General features: G+C 46.3%; 1 protein-coding gene and 1 long non-coding RNA gene across 11 annotated transcripts in view; one reads left to right on the top strand and one right to left on the bottom strand.

The window, feature by feature from the left end:
• LOC132028247 (uncharacterized) overlaps positions 1–14,527 on the bottom strand; it is a 41,276-nt gene extending 26,749 nt beyond the window's left edge. For 4 of the 5 annotated variants that reach the window (XR_009407379.1, XR_009407386.1, XR_009407380.1 and 1 more), the window contains exons 1-2: positions 14,415–14,519; positions 10,254–10,326 (exon numbers count right to left, since the gene is read on the bottom strand). This is a non-coding gene — a long non-coding RNA (uncharacterized LOC132028247). Of the gene's footprint in view, positions 1–10,253; positions 10,327–14,414 lie in introns of all 5 variants that reach the window. The other variant, XR_009407383.1, reaches the window with a different exon arrangement.
• Positions 14,528–14,604: 77 nt separating this feature from the next.
• TTC12 (tetratricopeptide repeat domain 12) overlaps positions 14,605–22,547 on the top strand; it is a 44,051-nt gene continuing 36,108 nt past the window's right edge. For 3 of the 6 annotated variants that reach the window (XM_059416832.1, XM_059416840.1, XM_059416813.1), the window contains exons 1-2: positions 14,605–14,629; positions 16,173–16,245. In XM_059416832.1, coding sequence (XP_059272815.1) covers positions 16,188–16,245 — 58 coding nt within the window. In that variant the 5' untranslated portion in view covers positions 14,605–14,629; positions 16,173–16,187. Of the gene's footprint in view, positions 14,630–15,439; positions 15,519–16,172; positions 16,246–22,547 lie in introns of those variants that run through there. The other 3 variants (XM_059416849.1, XM_059416824.1, XM_059416856.1) reach the window with 2 other exon arrangements.

The following is a 22,547-nucleotide window of genomic DNA, read 5'->3' as shown; positions in this document are numbered from 1 at the left end:
GACCTCAATATGAGAAAGGAATCCATCAAAATCCTTGAGGACAACACAGGCAGGAAGCTCTTCAACCTCAGCCACAACAACTTCTTCCTAGAAGCACTGCCAAAGGCAAGGGAAGCAAGGGCAAAAATGAACTATTGGAACTTCATCAAGATCAAAAGCTTTTGCACAGCAAAGGAAACAGTCAACAAAACCAAAAGACAACAGACAGAAAATACTTGCAAATGACATATCAGATAAAGGGCGAGTATCCAAAAATCTATAAAGAACTTATCAAACTCAACACCCAAAGACAAAAAATCCAATCAAGAAATGGGCAGAGGACATGACCAGACATTTCTGCAAAAAAGACATCCAGATGGCCAACAGACACATGAAAAAGTGCTCCACATCACTCGGCATCAGGGAAATACAAACCAAAACCACAGTGAGATACGACCTCACACCAGTCAGAATGGCTAAAATTAACAAGTCAGGAAACGACAGATGCTGGCGAGGATGTAGAGCAAGGGAGACCCTCCTACACTGCTGGTGGGAATGCAAGCTGATGCAACCACTCCGGAAAACAGCATAGAGCTTCCTCAAAAAGTTGAAAATAGAGCTCCCCTACGACCCAGCAATTGCACTACTGGGTATTTACCCTAAAGATACAAATGTAGTGATCTGAAGGGGCACATGCACCCGAATATTTATAGCAGCAATGTCCACAGTAGCCAACTATGGAAAGAACCTAGATGTCCATCAACAGATGAATGGATAAAGAAGATGTGGTGTATATATACAATGGAATACTATGCAGCCATCAAAAAAACCCAAAATCTTGCCATTTGCAATGACATGGATGGAACTAAAGGGTATTATGCTAAGTGAAATAAGCCTATCAGAAAAAGACAATCATATGATCATATTATCTCTCTGATATAAGGAATTTGAGATGCAGGCAGGGGGTCAAGGAGGGTAGGGACAGAGAAAATAAGACCAGAAGTGCCCAGGGAGGGAGACAAACCATAAGAGACTCTTTTTTTTAAGATTTTTTTTTTTAATTTATCGGCGGAGCGGTGGGGAGAGCGAGCACAGGCAGACAGAATGGCAGGCAGAGGCAGAGGGAGAAGCAGGCTCCCCGCCAAGCAAGGAGCCCCATGTGGGACTCGATCCCAGGATGCTGGGATCATGACCTGAGCCGAAGGCAGCTGCTTAACCCACTGAGCCACCCAGGCGTCCCAGAGACTCTTAATCTCAGGAAACAAACTGAGGGTTACTGGGGAGTGGGCTGGGGGAGGGATAGGATGGCTGGGTTATAGATATTGGGGAGGGTATGTGCTACGGTGAGTGCTGTGAATTGTGTAAGACTGATGATTCACAGACCTGTAACCCTGGGGCAAATAATACATTATGTGTTAATAAAAAGAAAGAAAGGAAGGAAGAAAGAAATAGAGGGAGGGAGGGAGGAAGGGAAAAGTCTTTAAAGGGAAAAGGGTTTAAATTGGCTGTAAATTTGGTATCAGTGTAAACATTCAAAAAATTTGTGATGTTGACATCGATAGTTTTACCATTCTAAGCACTTAACAAATATTTATTCTGTTGGTGCTTGTATAATTCTATGAAAGAACTATTAGTATTAACCCTGTTTTACAGATGGAAAAACTGAGGCACGGAGAGGCTTCTTAACACGCCAGAAGTCACATAGCCATTAAGAAATTGAGCCAGAATTTGAACCTAATCATAAGGGATCCGCAGCGAGGAACATCTGAGTGTGCCTTGCCCTGGGTGGTTTAGATTTCGGATCGCACCCCACATCCAAGAGCACTGCAGAGCTGGGCCACCACTTTCTCCCAGCAACACCACGTCGAGATCAGGCACAAGACCTTCCCACCTGCTACCACCTACCCACCTCACCCCCACCTCAAAAAGAAAGCCAATAGTTCTGCCACTATCCTTGTCAGCAAAACAGTAGGTTCTGGGCAGAACCTGCCTCCTCAGGTTGCTCACATCTGCAGAGTGAAGTCTCACTTGTGAATCTGGTCGGAGGGACCTGTGTCTCACCTGTGTATAGTGTCGGGCAGTGGCAAAGACACGTGGAGAGGGTAGGTCTCAGGCTTCAGCATGACAGAGGTGGGACTAAGGTTGGAATATCCTCCAACAGGAGCAAGGATGTTCCATAAGTGCTGGCACCGAATGTGAAAAATGTCTGCTGGAGTCCCAAGCCCAGGCTGTTCCCCAAACACATCCCCATCCTCCTGCCAGTCCTGCAAACTTCTCGTGGAGGTGCCCCACACTTGTGCAAACCTCCCTGCAGTCCTGACACACCACTGAAGTCCTCGGTATGCTTCTGTCTACATGTGACTTGTCCCCATCCCCAGCACGAGGGAGCATCTCATGCAGAAAGTTTGAGAAGTGTGGACCCTGAGGCTCCTGGGAAAGCTGCAGTACACTGGCAGGCACCAGGCAGGGAAGGGCACAAAACATGCTAAGGCTGCCACCTAGTGGCCATCCTGAGAACCACAGGAGGACCACACCTTCCCTCCAACCCAGAAGTCAGGACAAAAAGCCGGGGACCCCCACCACCAAGGCCTGGGAAATTGAGCTCCTCCGCCCCTCTTCTCCTGAATTGGGTTGTCTAATCTGCTCTGAGCTCCAAAGGAGATAATACCTAACATTCATCTGTTACCCTGCAGTGTACAAAATGCTTTCACACCATAATGATAATTACACGATAATATTAATTATTATTGTAGCAACTACTATTAATCGAGGGTTTACTATGTGCCAGAAACTTCACAATCTCAACCCTTAATCCCTACAACAAAGCTGTAGTAAACAAATATATCTGCCCAGCAAGCACCCATGTTCCTTTCTGCTCTCAACGGCACCTTCATTTTTGGGAAGAGACAATTCCCTTCTACTCCCAGGACTTTTATTGAAACTACTGGCAAAAGTCAGCTCTATTTTCAATGAACCCAATAGAAGGTAAGTCTTCCAGTGCCACCCTTGGGGGAAAGACTGCCTGAGATTGAAGCCAACACACAAGAAGCAGAACAAATCTCAGTGGCATTGGAGACCCCTGGATTCAGCTGTGCCTGAGAGAGTCTCTGGACTTTTCCACTCCATGAACCAATGCATTTCCCTTTATTTAAGTCTATTTGGGTGGGAGGGCTTGTTTGTTGTTTGTTTGTTTGTTAACTCAAACGCAAAAGAATTTTATTAATTTTTATTTCATAAAATAAATTACCATGTGGAAACAGGGTGTTTTAAACAACAGGTCCAAAAATAGGAATTATGAAAGTCAAGGGTGCGGGACATTTATTCCACACCACATGCCACTCCTTGTTGTCTGTGCTGAGGACAAATGAGCGCCATACTGTCCTGAGATAATTTGGAAGCAGAGAATGCCACGGTGACTGAATTAGATGATAACAACTAGGAACGAATGCCACGCAACAAAGGAAAACAGCTCTGTGATGTGCTGGAGCAGCGGGTGGCCACTTGAGGTTGGTCAGGGCTGGTGATGTGCTCTGTTGCCATGGTTACATCAGGGATGGCATTTCCCAGAACTCCCTTCCTTGGATGGTTCCAACTAGAGTTGGCCAAAAGAAGTGCTCATGTGACGGTAGAAGGCAGAAGGGACATCGTGTCCATTACTTTCTTCTGGACAGTGTGCAGTCCCGTGTACTGATGGACAAATGCCAAGGGCCTCAGTGAGTTCCGGTGCATCTCCCCCAAGCTCCACTCCAGGGCAGCGGCCCATCAGCAATCTTTTGGATCCCGAGCCACTGGCAGATACACAAGCTAGTGGCCTCCCACAACAGCTCCTTCACAGCTTCACGAAGGTGGTGACTTGGCGGGGGGAGGGAATACGAGCAATGGAAAGGGAATAAGTTCAAGACCTGCTTTAGAGCTAGACTTGGTAGGACTTGCTGGTGGGTTAGAGGGAGGGTTTGACACAAAGGGGTCTTTGCCTTAAGCAAGATGGCAGATGTCTGGGGCCATTTTCTAGATAGGAAGAAGCATACTAAGGGCTGGAAACAAGAGTTCTGTTTTGGAAATTGTGGTAGACTGGAAAAAAAAAGCCACATTTTAATGCATTGAAAAAAATGACCACAAAAAAAAAAAAAAAAAGCCACAGCTCCTCCCATTCATAACCATAAACTTATATAAAAGTGGTGAGTACAATGCAAAGACGTTTCTTTTTACTGACCCATTTGTTTCGGGCCTGATATCCCATCATCTGCAAATATTTTACTATTTCATACAATCAAGGACCTTCCCTCCCCTACCTAACCACAACCAAAGTCAAAATCAAGAAATTAACATTGATACAATACTATTGTTCGATCTGCAGTCCTTATTCAAATTTCTCCAGCTGTTTCACTAATGATCTCTAAAGCAAAATGAAAATCATTTTGGTGTGTCCATCATTTACTCCAGGAATCCACATTTCATTTAGCTTCATGATGACCCTCATCTTTTCCAATCCAGAAGATCTATCCTTTAGTGTGTACCATGACCTTGATCTTTTTGGAGGGTACAGGCCATTTCTTTTGTAAGAAGTCCCTTGATTTTGGTTTGTGTGAAATTTTCTCACAAGTCAAGTCAGGCAATGCCTCTTTGATTTGGCATATCACAGAGGTGGTAATGGGTTTTTCTCACTGCATCCTGTAAGGTGGCACACAATTTCCATTCCCCTTTATCTGAGGAGGATGTGCACTCTGATCACTTAATTAAGGTGATGTCTGCCAACCCTCTCCACTGGAAAGTTCCTCCTTTCCCCTTCGTAGTTAATAAGCATTTGTCCATTGTTGTAGTAAACAGCATTAATTGAGGACTTTATATACAGGAAGTATTTAAAGTTGTAAATATCCTTTGCCTTAGCAAACTTTTGATCGAGTTATCCTTTATTTATATCAGTGTCAATTAATGGTTTTCAGTTTCTTTCAGTGGGTTGTTACTCTCATTATTTATCTTGATGCTTGTATTGTCCCTTGTCTGGACCCTCAGTGAGAACCTTTCAAGCTGGCTTCTGTGTCTTTCGTAAATGACCTCATGGTTTCCGAGTACCTTCCCGCTTGCTGGCATGAGATGTACCATGACCATCTTGCACCATGTCCGCCTCAGCAGTGCAAGCGGCTGAGAAGGGTGTGTTGCCTTTAGTCGGTCTCCTGAGGCTGACCCATCTGTGGCTGCTTCTCAGCCTTTCCTTGATTTCCGTGACCTCGATTCTTTTGAAGAATGCTGATCGGGTATTTTGGAGAATGTCCCTGAATCTGGGTTGTCTGGCATGTGCTCATGGCTAGATCTGAGTTACAGACTGGGGGAGGAAAATGTCGCAGAGACAAGTGCCCTCATCATCATATCATATCATGGATGCATGACATCAACATGACTCGTCACCTTGGTCACCTGGATAAGGAGGTGTCTGCAGGTTTCTCAACTGTGAAGTTAATATTTCCCTTTCTGTACGCTGCTATTTAGAAGTGAATCACTAGGTCCAGTGAACACTCACGAGAGAGAAACTGACCTCTCCCTGGAGCCGTAGTATGTAATCACTTAGAATTCTACTATGATAAGATTTGTAGGACAGGAGTTTTCAATTTTACTTTTGCTAGGACCCCCACCAGAAGTCAAGTGAAACCTATGGATCTCTTCTCAGAAGAGCATTTTAAAATTCAATGTATTTATTTAAAAAAAAAAAAAAAACCCAAGGAATTGCAGAGGAAAACAATGATACTGAAATACAATGATCAAAATATTTTATAAACAAATGTGTGATGTGGCAATAAATGTGTTTGTTTATTAACACATCCAAACACATGTTCTAAGCTTCATGTCTAGTCACTACTGTAATTTCCAAGTGTTGCTGAGTATAAATGATACCACTGCTCCTGCTAACACAATGGTTTGTTGCCTGCATTCACCATGGGATGGAAGGAGTGCTACCTCAGGGACAAGTTTATAAAAATAAAGATTTATTTTCCCAAACAAGTTCACAGACTCCCTGAATTCTATCCACAGACCCCCTGGGAGAGTCCCTGGACCCTAGGTTAAGAACCTCTGATCTAAAAGGATCCAAGGTAGCAAAGATGCTCTCAGAATGCAAAGGAAACAGAAAGTGCCTGCATAGTGGTGAGAAGTAAGAGCGGTTTCACCCTCTCTAATGATGAAAGACATGCAAAGAAATCCACATATCAGAGATTTTCTTATCAGACCATTTATCAACATTTTTCCCCCCAGTAAGCTCTACTCCAATGTGGAGCTCAAACGTAAGACATGAAATCAAGAGTTGCATGCTCTAACCCCTGAGCCAGCCAGATGCCCTATCATCTTTTAGAGCGAAACAACAACAACAACACTCAGAGCTGGTGAGGATGCTGTGAAACTGGCATTCCCATATACTTCTAGTTACAGGGCAAATGTGTACAAATGTGTGCAACCCCATTGAAAGGCAATTAAAAAATATCCACAGTCATAAAAAGTTCAAACTCCTGATTGAGAGAACCACTTCTGAAAAGCCACCCTAAGAAATTAATCCTAGATATATAAAAAGTTCTATTTAGAGAGCCTTGTGACAGCAATATTTATATCCACACACACAAAGAAAGATTAGCGGCAAATAGAGATCTAAAAGGAGGGCGAGGAATTAGGTGCAATGCATACAGGTGCATGGATGCATGGAAGGCAACGCAGGTATGAAATGAACATTACTCCAACAACACAGCGGTCAGCTACAGACTGATGAGAGGAAGAGGTGTAGGGATCCCCTCTGAGCCTCAGTTATCTTATCTATTAACAGAGGGATAATAATACCACCTCCTAAGATTGCCAAATGGCTTCATGAGATAACATATAAGTCTCTAGCAGGAGCAACATGGCGGAGGAGTAGGAGACCTAAATATCATCGGGTCCCAGGAGTTCTGCATGTTAGTTATCAAACCATTCTGAACACCGACAAACTCAACAGGAGATCAAAGAGAAGAGCAGCAATTCTAGGAACAGAAAGTCGACCACTTCCTGGAAGGTAGACCGTGAAGAGAAGTGAATCCGAGGCGACCTACGGGAAGATAGACTGTTGGGGGAGGCGCCGGCTCCCGGCAAGTGGTAGATCAGCACAGCACAAAATTGGAACTTTTGGAAGTTAGCTCCACTGAAGGAAGTCGCTCTGGGGGCTAATAGCATGGTCTAAGGACCCATGGGGGTCACAGAAAGACCGGGGGCGCCTGAGTTGTGGCAGAGTTCCCAGGTATCAGAGCGGGGAAGCCGACTGCAGAGACGGAGCAGGGGGAGGCTCTCAGTTTGGGGTTACCTTAAATCATGATCCGAGGTACAGTCAGGCCACTGTTCTCTGAGCAGGGACCCCACAGGTGGCAGATCTGGGGAGACCCCCACCTTGCTCCTCCAGGAGAAGCCGCAGGGGAGGACGTGGCAGCAATCTGCTGGGTTTGGAGACTCCAAACTGGCCGTGCGCCAGAGACAGAAATGCTCGGTCACAGGCCGGGTGAGCTCGGAGCGTGGGCCAGAGACCAGGGAGACAGGAGGGACTGATGGCTTTTCTCTGAGGGCACACTGAGGAGGGGGGCCCTGAGCTCTCGGCGCCCCCAGGGTGGAGACTGGGCAGCCGCCATCTTCATTCCCGTCCTCCAAAGCAGTACGGAAAGCGATCAGGGAACAAAAGCTCCCCAGACCAAAACTGCGCAGATTACTTAGCCTGGCCCCTGGCAAGGGCCGTGGAATTCCGCCTCCAGCAAAGACATTTGAGAATCACTGCAACAGGCCTCGCTCCCAGAACATCAACAAGAACATCCAGCCAAGACCAAGTTTACGGATCAATGAGAACTACAGAACTCCAGCACATAGAATTCATGGCTTTTTCCCCATGATTCCTTAGTCTTCCAATGTTAAAGTTTTTTAATTTTTTTTAATTTCTTAATTTTTTCTTATTCTATTTTAAAAATTTTTCCCTCTTTCCTATTTTAACCTTTTTTAACTATTTTATCTTATCAAAATGCTTTTAAAAATATTTTTTAATTTTCATAGTTATAGTCCTATTCTATCCCTTCATTGTATTTAACCTTATATTTTGTATTTAACCTTAGTTTTTGTATACATAGAGGTTCTTCTTTCTTTAAAATTTTGGGATACAGGTTCTTCTAACAGATCAAAATATACCTTATACTCTCACACATGGCTTTGTTCTAGTGTCCAGCCTGATCACATTCTTTCCTTTTTTTTTTTCAACCAACATCATATCTTATCAATTCCTTTTTTAGAATCTTTTTTAATTTTCACCCATTCATCATGCTTACCCTTATTTTTGTATATATAAAAGTTTTTTTTTCCTCAAAATTTTGGGAGGCAGTTTCTTCTAACAGACCAAAATATACCCAAAATCAAGTGTATGGCCCTGTCCTATTCACCAGTCTAACATATATATACACACATACACATACACATATATACATACACACATATATATAATACACACACACACGATGGAATACTATGCAGCCATCAAAAAAACAAAAAACACAGAATCTTGCCATTTGCAACGACATGGATGGAACTAGAGGGTATTATGCTAAGTGAGTAAGTCAATCAGAGAAAGACAGCTATCATATGATCTCTCTGATATGAGGAATTTGAGAGGCAGGGCGAGGGGGAATGCAGAGGGAGAAAATAAGACCAGAAGTGACCAGGGAGGGAAACAAACCATAAGAGATGCTTAATCTTAGGAAACAAACTGAGGGTTCCTGGGGGGTGGGGGCCTGGGTGATGGACACTGGGGAGGGTATGTGCTATGGTAAGTGCTGTGAATTGTGTAATGCTGATGATTCACAGACCTGTATTCCTGGGGCAAATAACACATTATATGTTAACAAAAATAAATTAATTAATTAAATTTTAAAAATAAAAACTCTAGTAAAGAGCATGGGGCATCCTGGGTGCTCAGAATGGATCATCTGTTGCCATTATGATGATATCATGCTGTACAATAAAGTAAAACAAAAAATCATACATAAGCACAGTTACATCATTGCAAAAAAAAAATGCAGGAAAAAAAAAGCAGAGGAAGTACCTCAAAATATGAATAGCAATAGTTTCAGGGTAAAGAGGTCAGGCATAATTTTCTGTTTTTCTCTATTTTCTAAGTTTCTAGGATAGGCTTTTAATACACTATCTACCTGTTAATACAAAAAGCAGCAAAGGCATGTGCTGGAAATACACATCCCTCCTCTTTCCCAACAATTGAGATGGAGCCCATATCAGGACAATAAGTAACTCAAAGTCCTACATTTCCCTAAGTGCCCTCTCATCCCCGAAACCTTGGAGGCAAAGGAAATCCCACTGTCCAAAGCTGACATCTCTTTATAATCACCGCTGGGGGGAAGTACCCCAAATGAACAAAGAAGAAATGCAAACGCTCACTAGAGCCTAGACCGTTGCCATCACTGAATTCACTACCCACAGAAGGAAACTCAGCAGCAGCAGCAGCAATAGAAGGAGCCTAGCCAAGTCCGCGAAACATCATCCGTTCTCAACAAACATTAAATAAATGCGCGAACACTGGGTGAAAGGGTTGCCTCTGTGGTGGTCCCAGCAGATCCACTGTGCCCACATGGTGGCAGTGTGGTTCCACACTAGGCAGAGTGGGTTCCACCAGGACCTAAATGTCTGCAGCCCAGTCCCTTTCCAGGCAGAGGAGCCCTGAGACCCACAGGAAGCCTCCAAAGGAGAACATGGCAGGAGTCGCCCTGTTTTTACTGGAGTGGGTGACACAGCTCTCCAGCTGTTAGAGAGAGGCACCCTGTAAGTTTGGAGGGTTGGACCAGCCCGTGCAGCAGACAGAGCGCCCTGGAGGGAAGTGCGAATATCCAGAAGGCAGAGCTAGGGCGGAAGGTTCCCAGGAGGGCCGCTGCCCTCAGGCCTTGGAGACAGAGCCCTCTGCGAAGGGCGATATGGGGGCAGGGTGCTGAGATGGATAGAACAAACTGGGGGGCCGCTCAGACCAGGGTTCACATCTTGGCTTCCCTTATGGCAAGTCCCATCACCTCCCGTATTTCCTTATCTGTGCATTTCCTTATCTGTGAAATGGGACCTTGCCAGGTTGTGAGAGACGGAAGTTCACTAATGCAAGAAAAGGACTAAGAGCGACACCTGACTTGCAGCACCTCGGCCAGGCTGGTCACCAACATACTGTTTTTTATTGTTGTTGTTAATAACTGTGGTGTCATTAATTACACATAGACATCCCAAGGAAGACTTACCCTCTGTGGGCACACAAGATGAAAGCTGTGACTGGATCTTGAAATCATTTCTTCATCCTCCATCAGGCAGGAACTGAAAGAGAAAAGACCAAGAAGCAAAAACGTTAGCTATTTTTTTTTTTTTTTAATTAAAGGACATATGTTTGGGGGAACTATCAAATGTGATTTCTGAATTCCCTTCAGGGAGAGAAGAAATAGCGCCAAATTCCCCCCACCTCCTCCCCTGCTCAATCCTGAGGCCAAAGCTACCAGAAGAACTGTGGGCCCAGCATCTACATGAGGAATTTTGTCCAATGGGACACCTTCACGGTGTGGCTCCTGGCTCTGAGCTGACCTTGTCTGCACCCTTTAATGCCAGCAGGCAAAGGCAGGATCCCTTCATTCTGCATGCGGCTGTCCTGGGGGTGGGTGGGGGGGTGGTGGAGGCAGATTTCTTATCTCTCCTAAGCTTATAAAGTATGATTGATGAGAAAAAGCAAACAGCTAGAATCATTTACACAAAAGGAAAACAGAGAAAAGAGACAACTTAAAATAATCTCCAGGTCTCCAATATACTGCATAGTGGAAGGTGGCCAAATGTTCTCCAATTTTTATGAGGACTTTTTTCCAAATTTGATGAGGAATTTTTATAAAGAAAGAGTAAAACTTGTTTACCACAAAAGGGATCTAGGCTGGGTGGAAGCAGCCACTGGGAAAGTACGATTCATGAAGGTTCTCCAGGAGGGATAAACTTGAAATGTGAGGCACATACGGTTCAAATGTCTCTTTTCCTCTATGTTTACAAAAACGAACATGTATGAAAATGCAGACACTGACTCTTAAAATGTAAGTCACAACGATCGTAATCGATCGTAATCTGCACACCTGGGCACATGGTCCCTAGATTTTGTCACTGTAGCAAGTGAACTTCAAGAGTCTGAGCGCTTGTATTCGACATGAAAGGCTGTGTCATGCTGCGTTAACAAAGAGGTCCAAAATATTTGTGGATTAAAACAAAAAGGGTCTATTGCTCTGCTCATTCATGCTATATGCCCATTGGACCTAGACATGTCCTCTTACTCAGAGACTCAAGCAGACACAGCCTCCACTCCCTCGTTGCTGGGGCAGGGGAAGGGTTGACTATATACTGTAAGTCACGCATGGGCTCCTAAAGGTTTCTGCCCTCTTCACTTCTTCCCACACAGCACTGAACAAGGCGAATCACCTGTTAACAGGGAAGTAAGAGCCTACTGTGTGTGCAGGGGAATACTGGAATCATTGGAGACAGCCCAATGACTAGCCAGGGATTACCCCTCTGACATTTTGATCAATCTGTCAAGTACATTTACCCTGAAACATATTTTGTGGCTGTAACAATGTTTGCCCTCCAAATCAACTTCTCTGAGAAGGCTGATGCAGAGAAACTGTAAGTACCCTTATTCCTTCCCCTAGAAGGATCTAGAATAACTTAGATTGGAGCCTTCCTCCAATCTTCCTCCACACAGAGCAAGAAACCACTTATTTGGCAAATCTAAATTTAGCTCCAACTAAGTGTCAGGTGCTAAGCACACTAAGACAAAGTAAAACACAATTCCTACTCCCAAGAGATCCACAGTCTAGTTATCCTGCTGGATCAGAGGGCTGGGGCTTGGAGCAAGGTCTCGGCTCCACAGAGATCCATGTGGGCACTTGCCCTCTCCTTGACAGCCCTCCTGCCCAGGTATTTTGCTCAGCTCTTGCCTGGGGTCCTCCTTGCCTTCTGCTCTCCCTATGCTTCCCTCTTCGAGACCCTGTGCCATACCTATTTCTCTGGCTCATCTCTCTCCACTCTTGCCTTAAAACTTGTCTGTTTTCTCACCCATGACACAGGGTTCCTGCTTCTAAATGTCTGCTCTGCCCAGAGCATTGCACACAGGCTCAACTTCCACACAAACCATGTACATTCCTATTCCCATGGGGCTTTCACTTCCCTTTCATCCTCCTCCTTTACCCTGAAAGCACTAGACTTTCACTGTGCCTATCACACCACTCACTCTGTAATAATCTGTTTATGCATCTACCTTCCTCACTGGACTGTGAATTCACTGAGGACAGGCACTCTGTCCCTGACTTATGGTTAAAGCAAAAAACAAGCACTCTGTCCCTGACTTATGGTTAAAGCAAAAAAACATGCTTGTTGATATTTCTGTGGCAGAGAATTAGGATGGGATGATCAATAAAAGACATTCAAGCATAAAAATATCCTGTATTCAGGTAGTATTCTGAGTATGTGGAGCGGTTGTCAAATAGAAATAGGACTTCAAGGAGAAAAAAAATTACTTCTAACTATAAAAATACGTCTAACACGAAGAGAAGATTGTTCATGAGCTAATCAGTGTGTGGCCCACAGTCCACAATGAGGCATCACGCAGAATCTCAGAACCCAGTCTCGATGAATCCAAATTTGCAACTTAACAAGACCCTTAGGTAATTCTTATGCACAGTCCAGGTTCTGAAGCTCTGGTCTAACGCATACTAATCACAGTGGTAGTAAAAACAGTTCTTAACGTTTCCTGATGCTCCTTCACTGTCTAGACACTCCTCCTGTGCCTCTCACACTCCTGTGCCTCTCAGAGCAGTCCTGTGAGATCGATACTACTTAACACCCTCATTTTTTCAGGTGAGGGAACTAAGACATGGAGAGATTAAGGAAGGACCTTGACAAGGTCACGTGGCTAGTAAAAGTAGGAGGGAAGAGTGGAAGCTCTTGGGCACCTAGCTTAAGAAAGGTGCACAGGGGTACTTAACAATATTTTAATAGATGCTAAGAAATGGAGAGCTGAGATTTGAACACATGCTGATGGGTTCTAAAGCTCCTGATCACTCAGCGCATGATAAATATTTGTCATTTGTCAAGGACACCGCGGGGGGTTCGGGGGGCTTTCCACAGCACCTGGCATGCTGTACACCACCCACAACCAACACATGAGTGTGTGACTGAGTGTGGTGGGCAGGCCCCTCTGGAGTCCGGGACCTCAGTGTGGTGAGGAGGTGTGGAATAGGAAGTAAGTGATTTGGAATTAAGACTGTCATCGGCCAAGTAAGGAGCCTGAGTTGGAGACTATGCCTGTATGTGCTCAAGAGCTCTCAGCCAGAGGCGATACTAATAGCGGTAACCTGTGACTGGTTCTTGTCTCCATCAGTCCCCACAGGCTCCACGGTCACTGTAAAGTGACCTGTGTCTTTCCGAGAATTTCCAGGCTGTGGCTGGCACAAGCAAACCTCCTCTGCCGGACCCTCCACTTGGCTAATTCTCAGGAGCAATCTCGGTCCCCGGGGACAGCTGCTGTGCCTCTCCTGCTGGGTGCCCCAGGCCCCGCTGCCTCCTGCCGCAGCTGAGGGATATGCTGAAAGACTCCACTGCAGCTGCACCCACTCTGAGGCCAAGAGAACTCCCAGCCCCTTTGCGCTCTGCTCCACCCCGTGTTCCCAAGCAGGAGTGACGCGACCAATGCCTTCTGGAGATTTCAATCAAGCAGCCCCCTATTCTCCAGCTCGAGCCCACAGGACAGAGTCCACAGACTGTACTCAACCAATGTTGGATCTAGTTGGCCATGCCTGAACCCTTCTCCCCTCCTGGCAAGTTTTAAACCCCGGGGGGGGGGGCGGGCGGGGGGCGCTCCTCAGCCCCAACCAAACAGGTTTCTGAAATAACACCCAATTTGCCAATTAGTAGTCCCAGGTGTTTCTGAACATCAGCTTAAGCTCAAGATGAAGTTTCCCCCAAAATCTGCTTTTCTCCCCCTTTTAATCCAACACAGAACACTGAACTTTTAAGAAAAACAGACCGGAATCTCTTCAAGACTGTGTGCATGTGTTCAAAGTGGACACGTGCCCACCATCTCATTCTGCATCCAGTCGTAGGACTCCCTGGATCATAACTACCACGTATTCCTACTGACTAGATGCCTGGCACTTTAACCAAAACCCTTACGGGCCATTTCTCCAGCTTGTAAACGAGGACACCGGAGATCAGAGGGTTACGTAACTCCCTGAAGTTTCTCACACTTGCCAGTAAGCAAAACCGGATTCACACCCAAGCCTGTTTCTCCCAAGTACACTGAAGGTTGTCCCCTTTTTGGGCCAGGGATAGTAAGCTAATGGGAGTGATAACCCATCCTTAGAAGAAAGAAAGGCGAAGACCTGGCTTTGACTCAGAGACCAGCGCGCTCACCCCGAGCTCCTGCTTCCAGCCAGCGGCCAGGGTCCCAACTCAGCCGAGACGCCGCATCGCACAACGTGAGCGTCGGGGCCCCGCCCACTCCAAGCCCCAGCCCCGCCCCGGGCCTTGGCCACGCCCCCGGCCAGTCACCGCCCGCCCACAGCCGTCATTTCCTGTCCGGCTCTGGGTGTGTCAGGTCAGTGCGTCGGGGTGACCCGGGGTCTGCCCTGGGATGTGGTCCTGATCTGGCCGTCAGCGCCGAGCAGAGGACCCTAATGTGGGCTGCAGCAGATGGGACGGTATCAGCCGCGAGCTGGGTCCTAGCTTTGGGCATGGGAGCCGGTGGACGCTGCGGAGTGGTTGCCAGGCAACGGTGCCGTCGGCCCCGCCCCTCTGCGTTGGGCGGGGCGGGGCGTCCAGGCGAGCGGGTCGCCTGGCTCCCGCATGCGCACCGCGGGTGCAGTGCTTCCTTGAGTGCACCTGCTGGCCGACGGTGTGTTCGGCTCCGGTCGTGCAACCTTACACCCCTGCGCTTGCCCGGGCAAGTGCTGACCCTTCCTTCTGCACCGGCAACTTTGGGAAAGTCAGCTCGCTTCACTAGGCCTTAGTTCCGTGGGAGCCTTATTATGTTAGAGCTGGAAGGAACCCTATCGCTCATTTAGTTAAGCCACACGTCCCCGCCCCGGTTTTGTAGATAAGGGGGCCTCGCATTTACCACTCCTTGCGTTCCCAGTGCTTCAGTTAACCCCCTGGGGAGTCCTCTTGGATCGTGTTACCTTTTCCATAGAATGAGTTAGGCTCAGAGAGGTTGGCGACTTTAGCTGAGGTCACACAGCTTGGAATTTGGTGGAGTCTCAAGAGTCAAGTAACTCCCACTTTGTTCATGGCCGAGTTCAAATTTCCATTTAGAGGTGCTTCCACGACTGCATTACTACTAAACCTAGTTGTAAATCAGAATCACCCCTGAGAGAGTCTTAAAAGTATTTATTCCCGGGTTCCCTGACAGGTTGACCGACTGAGAAGCTTTGGTGCTATAGCTAAGAACTCTGTTTATTCAACAAGTTTGAGGATGGTTTTCATGGCCGGTGGGTGAACTTTGGAAACCCCTGGGTATACCCGGAGGCCTGTTTACCCACAAACCACGGAGAAGTAATAAACCTGAAGAACCTAGCCAGGAGAGACGCTGGTGCACAGTGCCATCAAGATCTGCTCCCTTCAGCCCGTTTTCAGGTTCTCTTCACTCCTCAGAAACAAGCCAGAGGCTTACAGTTTAAACGAGTTTGGACGGTTACATGCAAATTCTCCAGCTCCTGGCTACCAGTCACATGGCCAGGTCCAGGCTTCTGGCTGGGAGGGCCTGTCATGACCAAAGTCAGGCACTGGTGTTCTCTCCATTCCTGCCAGCTTGTCAGCCTCTGTCTCTCGACCTCCTTCATGCCAGGTCCCTGAATCACAGCGGCTGTTGTTGGCTGTGGAGGAACATTTTGCAGAGCAGTTCTCCCTGTGGAGGGAGGGCTGACAGCTTTCCAGAAGTATCACCACAAATAATGAGTATCCCTTGGCCTTATCAGCAGCCAGAGTGAAATAGATAACCCTGCTGTTACTCGTGACATTTATGAACACAAATCCATCTTTAAAATAATCACTTGTCTCTTCGTTTTAGAAGGCTAATGAGCTCGACAAATTCCGCTTAGTGTTTTATTATTATTAATTTTCATCACTTATGCTGCCTCCCCCAGGTACTCTGGTTGACAATGGCTGACGATCACGAGAAAGATTTGCAGAAATTTCTTAAAAATGTGGATGAAATCAGTGAGTACCAGAAAATCATAAACAAATTAAATTCTGTGCTACCAAGGTGGAGTGACTGGAGAGAAATGATGAGTCTGAGCTAGTTCCTGGGCTGCGTGATAGGTTTATGACTCTAAGAGAAAATGTAATTGAAATTAAACAGAAAGGGTATTGAGAAGCAAGTAATATTAGAGCCTGGGGTGGTGTTTTATGGCTGTTAATTGGTATCAGAGAAGCCGTTAACATTCTGGTTGGAATTGAGGCTGACAGCTCTTCTCCATATTTTGACCCCTTCTGTATAGGATTCACATCAAAGGAAACTAGCTGTTCCCTTTGAGATCACTCAGGAACCTCACTGATCTGTGTGGAATCCCTCTTGTTTCAGGGCAGAGCCATTTCTGATTCTGAGCTGCAGAGGCAAAATCAAATGGCTTTCCCTCAGTGTCGGTCTAGTTATATGGACGGTTCATGGTTGTCACTATCCTGTCTCCCTGCCTCTAGACAGGAAGACCCCTCCTTCCCCAGGTGGGATCTCAAAGGACATCCTCTGATCCCACAAATCCCATTCAAGAGATTTAAAAGCAGCTGGTTTCCTATTCAGACTTCAGGGAGCTTGTGTGATGATGGAAACAAGCAAACCAACAATCAAACCAACCTTACATATCAGACAGAAATATGTTGAAAGTGCTCCTTCCAGCAGGCTGTACAGGTCCAAAGAATTAAAATGGTTTCAAAACTAGTTAAGGTAATTTGATAAAAGACACAACCACCATGTGTTCTGTGTTCATCCCTGGGCCCGTCCTCCGCCCATCCCTGAATGTTGTTCTATGGACTTCTGGCCAGCCTGCTGCTCACCTTTCTCTTCAGGTGGTCTAGTCCAGGCACGTGATTTTGCCTACAGCCTGTTTACTCACCAACTCCATGACCCTGTTGGCTATGCTTTCTTCTTCCCTGGGCTTCGGACTCTTTGCCAGGTATCCTATCCACTGCACTCACAGAAACTGCAAACTCCGTGTGTCCAAAAGCCTTCTGTCCTCCTCCCAAATAAAACCTGCTTCTACCTTCCCTTTCGGTCTAGTCTGGGTGGGCGGTACCACTAGTTGGAAATTTACAGGTCACCTTGGACTCCTGCCAGCTCTCACCCTCCATTGAAGTGGCCATCAAGTCTGGCTTCTTTCTCCCACCCTGTCCTCCCTGCCCCCTTCTTTTGTTCTGGTTCTCTGACCCAGACTATTTCAACAACCCCCTGATTGTTGCTCCTGCCTCCAGGCTTACACTCCCCACAGAGTAAGGTATCTAAAATGCAAATCTGATCCAGACACTTCTCTGCTTGGATTCTCTCCACAGCCACAATAAACTGCAAGCTTTCCCCTGGACTTAAGTCCTCCTGTGACCTTGTCCTTACCTCTTGCCTCTCCCTAGGGCAGCAGACTGCTTCTAGTTCCGCACAGTTCCCCTGATGGTTCACGCTCTGCAGTTGCCTTTGTTGTTCCCTCTGCCTCCCCATCTTTCTTTACCTGGCTCGCTTTCATTCAGGCTCAAAGTCCCTTTGGGTGCCATTTATACTAGTACTGGCCCGTAGAACTCTGTGTGGTGATGGAAATGTGCTACAGTCTACACCGTCCACTAGTACCTGCACGCAGCTATGAGCCTTTAAAAGGTGGCTGGTGCTACCCAGGAACCGAGTTTCTTTCTTTCTTTCTTTCTTTTTTTTTTTTAAGATTTTATTTATTTATTTGACAGAGAAAGATCACAAATAGGCAGAGAGAGAGGAGGAAGCAGGCTCCCCGCCGAGCAGAGAGCCTGATGCAGGGCTTGATCTCAGGACCTGGGATCATGACCTGAGCCTAAGGCAGAGGCTTTAACCCACTGAGCACCCACAGGCACCCCAGGAACCGAGTTTCTAATTGTATTTCATTTAGAGTTAGTTTCAATTTGTGTAGCCATGTGTATAGGTTCTATGCACTCATTTCCTGGGTTCTTGCTATGTATTGAGCATTGCTAGGCCCTGGAGACTATAGTAAAGATAACCAAGAATTAGCTTTCTTCCTGGTGACTGCAGCCCAGTGGGGAGAAGAGATATGAAACAAATAATCTCCAGGATGATGTGTGATACAAAGAGAGATTTGCAAAACACAAGAGACACTAATGCAGCTTACAAATTGTATTAGTCTGGTTGGGCAGCTGTAACAAAATGCCACTTAAGCAGTAGAAATTTCCTTTCTACAGTTGGTTCTGGAAGTGTGAGATCGAGACATGGGCAGATTTGGTTTCTCCCGAGGTCTCTCCCTTGGCTTGGAGATGACCTCCTTCTCACTGTGTCCTCACAGGGTCTTTTCTCTGTGTGCACACATCCCATGTGTCTCTTCCTCTCTTAAAATACGGACACCAGTCCATTTGGTTTAGGGCCCCATCCTGATGACCTCATTTAACCTTAATTATGTCTGCCAGGACAGTCATACTGGGGCTTGAGGGCATCAGCCTGCGAATGGGGTGGGGGTCACACTTCAGTCCTTGTCAGGAATTCCTTGAAGTTTGAGTAGGAGCTGGGCACTGGGAAGAGGGCAAGAGAAGATTCAAAGTGAGGAGAAAGTAGGTTGGAAAGCTGGAAGTTCAAGAACATGGTGCTCTTTAGAACCAGGAAGCATAAAAGCTCTGTATGGCTGGAGAGTCGAGATCACGGATAGAGGGGTCCCATCTGAGTCAAGAAAGGATGAATCAGGGAAGACCTTGGAAACCACAGTGGGAACTCATGTTTACCCTCTGAGCAGCTAGACGGTTGACTCGGCGCAGGAACGTGATCAGATTTACGCCTTAGAAAGGTCATTCTGGCCACTGTGTGTATGTGGAGACAAGGACACTGGAGGGGAGATGCTGGGATCCCCCGTCAAGGGGCTGTTCCAGCACTCCAGGGAAAAGAGGCCAGCTGGGTTTAGAGCTGTAGCAGCAGGAATGGGCACGAGTAAATGGACTCAAGATATATTTACGATTGACTTGGCGAGCTTTCAAGTGTGAGGGCTGCAAGGGCAGAGGGAGAACGAAGATTCAAGAATGAGTCCTTAAAGTTTTGGGGTCGAATGCCCAAATTTGGCAATGGTTTGGCCATCTGCTGAGAGAGGGGGCGTTTGGGGGAGGAACAGTCTGAGGGGAAAGAGGACAGGCAGGCCAGGACTGGTGAGCACAACACCACATGTAGATGTTCAGAGGACAGTTGGCTTTGCAAGTCTGAGCCTAGGAAGAGCACAGAGCGGGGGATGTCCCTTTGGGAGGCCCCAGCTAATAAATGGTATTTAGAACCATGAGAGAGAACAGGACCACCTGGAGGAAATGGTCCAGAAAAAGTAGTGGGCTCAGGCAGAACTTTGAGGCTCACACAGTCTAGAAAGTAGGTAGGACAGGGAAAGCAGGAGCAAGCAAAGGAGACCAGAAAGCAATGGCCAGAGAGGTAGGAGGGCAACCACCAGTTTGTCCTGTGTCCTTGAGAGTCCGGTTCTTTTGTCCGTCTCTTTTTGTCTTTGTTTGTTCCTTTTGTTTCTTAAATTCCGCATGAGTGAAGTCATACGGTATTTGTCTTTCTCTGACTGGTTTCGCTTAGCGTGATACTCTCTGGCTCCATCCATGCTTTTGCAAATGCAAGATCTCATTCATTTTTGATGGCTGAGTGATATTCCATATCCAGCTATTGTAAATAATACTGTAAGAAACACAAAGCTGCATGTGTCTTTTCAAATTAGTTTTTATTTTCTTTGGGGGAAATACCCAGTAGTAGTAGAATTACTGGATCCTCTGGTAATTCTAGTTTTAATTTTTTGGAAGAACCACCACACTGTTTTTCCACAGGGGCGGTACAAGTTTGCATTCCCACCGACAGTGCCCAAGGGCTCCCTTGGTTGGAGGCAGTTTTTTAAAGTCCATGGGAGAAGGATAGGATGACTTGTTTGGGTGTGATACTGTGCTTTATAGTAAGAAATATATATGTATTCTTTGTCCCTGTGCCTGGCAAAGAGCTCCCAAAATCCTTGGAACTTCTAAGTGATCATACGGATAAAGGCATCTTTATATTCATGACAAGCCCTTTTCAATCACACCTGAGCTTATATTAATGAGAGACTTTGGAACCTGAAGGTGGGAGCTGGTTGCCAGGGAACCAACTCTGTGATAGTCTCAACCCTCTGGGAAGGGGAGAGGGGCCGGAAGTTGAATTGATCGCCAATGGCCAACAATTATTTTTTTATCAGACCTATGTAGTGATGCTTCCCTAAAACCCCAAAAGGACCAGGATCAGAGAGCTTCCAGGTTGGTGACCGGAGATTTTGGGAGAGAGGTGCGCTCAGAGAGCCTGGAAGCTTCGCACCCCGTTTCCACATACCGTGCCCTATACATCCCTTCCATTTGGCTCTTCTGGGTTATAGCCTTTTATGATAAACGTCTATGATGAGCTAGTAAGTAAAAGATTTTTATGATGAGCTAGTAAGTAAAAGATTCTCTGAATTCTGTGAGTCAGTCCAGCAAATTAATCAAACCGGAGGAGGAGGAGGTTGTAGGACGCTCTGATCTAACCGTGAGGTCAGAAGCGCAGGCGACAACCCGGACTGGCATGTGAAGTGGGGGGTGGGGAATGGGCCGTCTCATGGGGACAGAGCCATTAACTTGTGGGATCTGACATTATCTCAGGTCAATGGGGTCAGAATTGAGTTGACTTGTAGGACACCCAGGGAGTGTCAGAATCGTATGGTGTTGTGGGGGGGAAATGCCTTGGAATTGGCGTTCCAATCACGCGAGGCTAACCATGGGATTGCCGGGTACTTTGGACTAGCCGGTGGTTAGGATGGGTTCTCCCTGGTGTCCATCTGTCTTTGTCAGTCCTCCACATCCATCATAAAGGCCTAGAAAAGTGGGGAGTTGGGTCTGGAGTTGGAGTTTTGTCTGTCACGTGGGGTGGGAGGGCAAGGGGGTTCAGTGTGGAGACAGGATGGATCATGGGATCTAAGCTGCACGGGCAGTGACATGAAGACGGGGAAGGATAGCTTTAAAGACTGTTCTGTGGTCCCAGGGTAGCGGAAATGTACCCCTTTGTCTCCACACAAGATTGGAAGCTCTTAAAAAATAAGTATCTTTCTTATTCATCCTTGTTATCTGTAGCATTCTGTGTAATATCTAACTCATAATAAGCTCTCCATAAATTGTTGTTGGATTAAATAAGTAGCTTGACACTGCTTTGAAGGCCAGAGTAAAATTCTCCTGCATCTTCTTCCAGGCAAAACAAATCCTGTTTTTTAATTTTTTTTTCTCATTGGTTCTAATTGCTTTAATTTTTGCTTTCCATTCAGAACCTTCTTTAAGAATAGGGAAGAGAGGGGTGCCTGGGTGGCTCAGTCGGTTGAGCGTCTGCCTTTGGCTGGGGTCATGATCCCAAAGTCCCAGGATCGACTCCCATGTTGGTCTCCCTGCTCAGCAGGGAGTCTGCTTCTCCCTCTGCCCCTCACCCCACTCTCATGCTCTCTCTCTCAAATAAATAAATAAAATCTTTAAAAAAAAAAGAAAGAAAAGAAAAGAATAAGGAAGAGATAACCTAAGGAATGGGAAAACTATTTGCAAACCATGTATCTGATAAAAGGTTAATATCCAAACTATATGAGGAACCCATACAGCCCAATACAAAGAAACAAAACAAAACAAAAATCTGATTACCTGATTAAAAATGGGCAAAGGAGGAGAGCCTGGGTGGCTCAGTGAGGTAAGGCCTCTGCCTTCAGCTCGGGTCGTGGTCCTTGGGTCCTGGGATCGATCCCGGAGTCAGGCTCTCTGCTCAGCGGGGAGCCCGCTTCCCTCTCTCTCTCTGCCTGCCTCTCTGCCTACTTGTCATCTCTCTCTCTGTCAAATTAAAAAAAAAAAAAAAGTAAAAAATTTTAAAAAATGGGCAAAGGACCCAAACAGACAGATCTCCAAAGAAAATAATATGAAAAGCCCATAGTACATGAAAAGATGCTCAGCATCACTAGTCATTAGGGAAATGCAAATTAAAACCCCACTGAGACATCACGGGTGCCTTTCAGCCTGGCCATCACCAGAAAGACAAGAGACAGCGATGCTCGCGAGGGTGTGGAGAAAAGTACACAGTGGGGGGAATGCAAATGGGTGCAGCCACTGTGGAAAACCATGTGGAGATTCCTCAAAAAAATAAAAAATAGAGCTACCTTACAATCCCGTGATTCCACTTTTCAAAGTATACCCAAGGAATTGGAAACTCTATCTGGAAAAGGATCTCCGCAACCCCAGGATCATAGCAGCATCATTTACAGTAGCCGAGACCTGGAAACCTA

This window comes from Mustela nigripes, chromosome 1, assembly GCF_022355385.1.
Source record: "Mustela nigripes isolate SB6536 chromosome 1, MUSNIG.SB6536, whole genome shotgun sequence".
NCBI classification, from domain to species: domain Eukaryota; kingdom Metazoa; phylum Chordata; class Mammalia; order Carnivora; family Mustelidae; genus Mustela; species Mustela nigripes.
The sequence above is the reverse complement of the archived record's forward strand: the minus strand, read 5'-3'. Positions and strand labels throughout refer to the sequence as shown.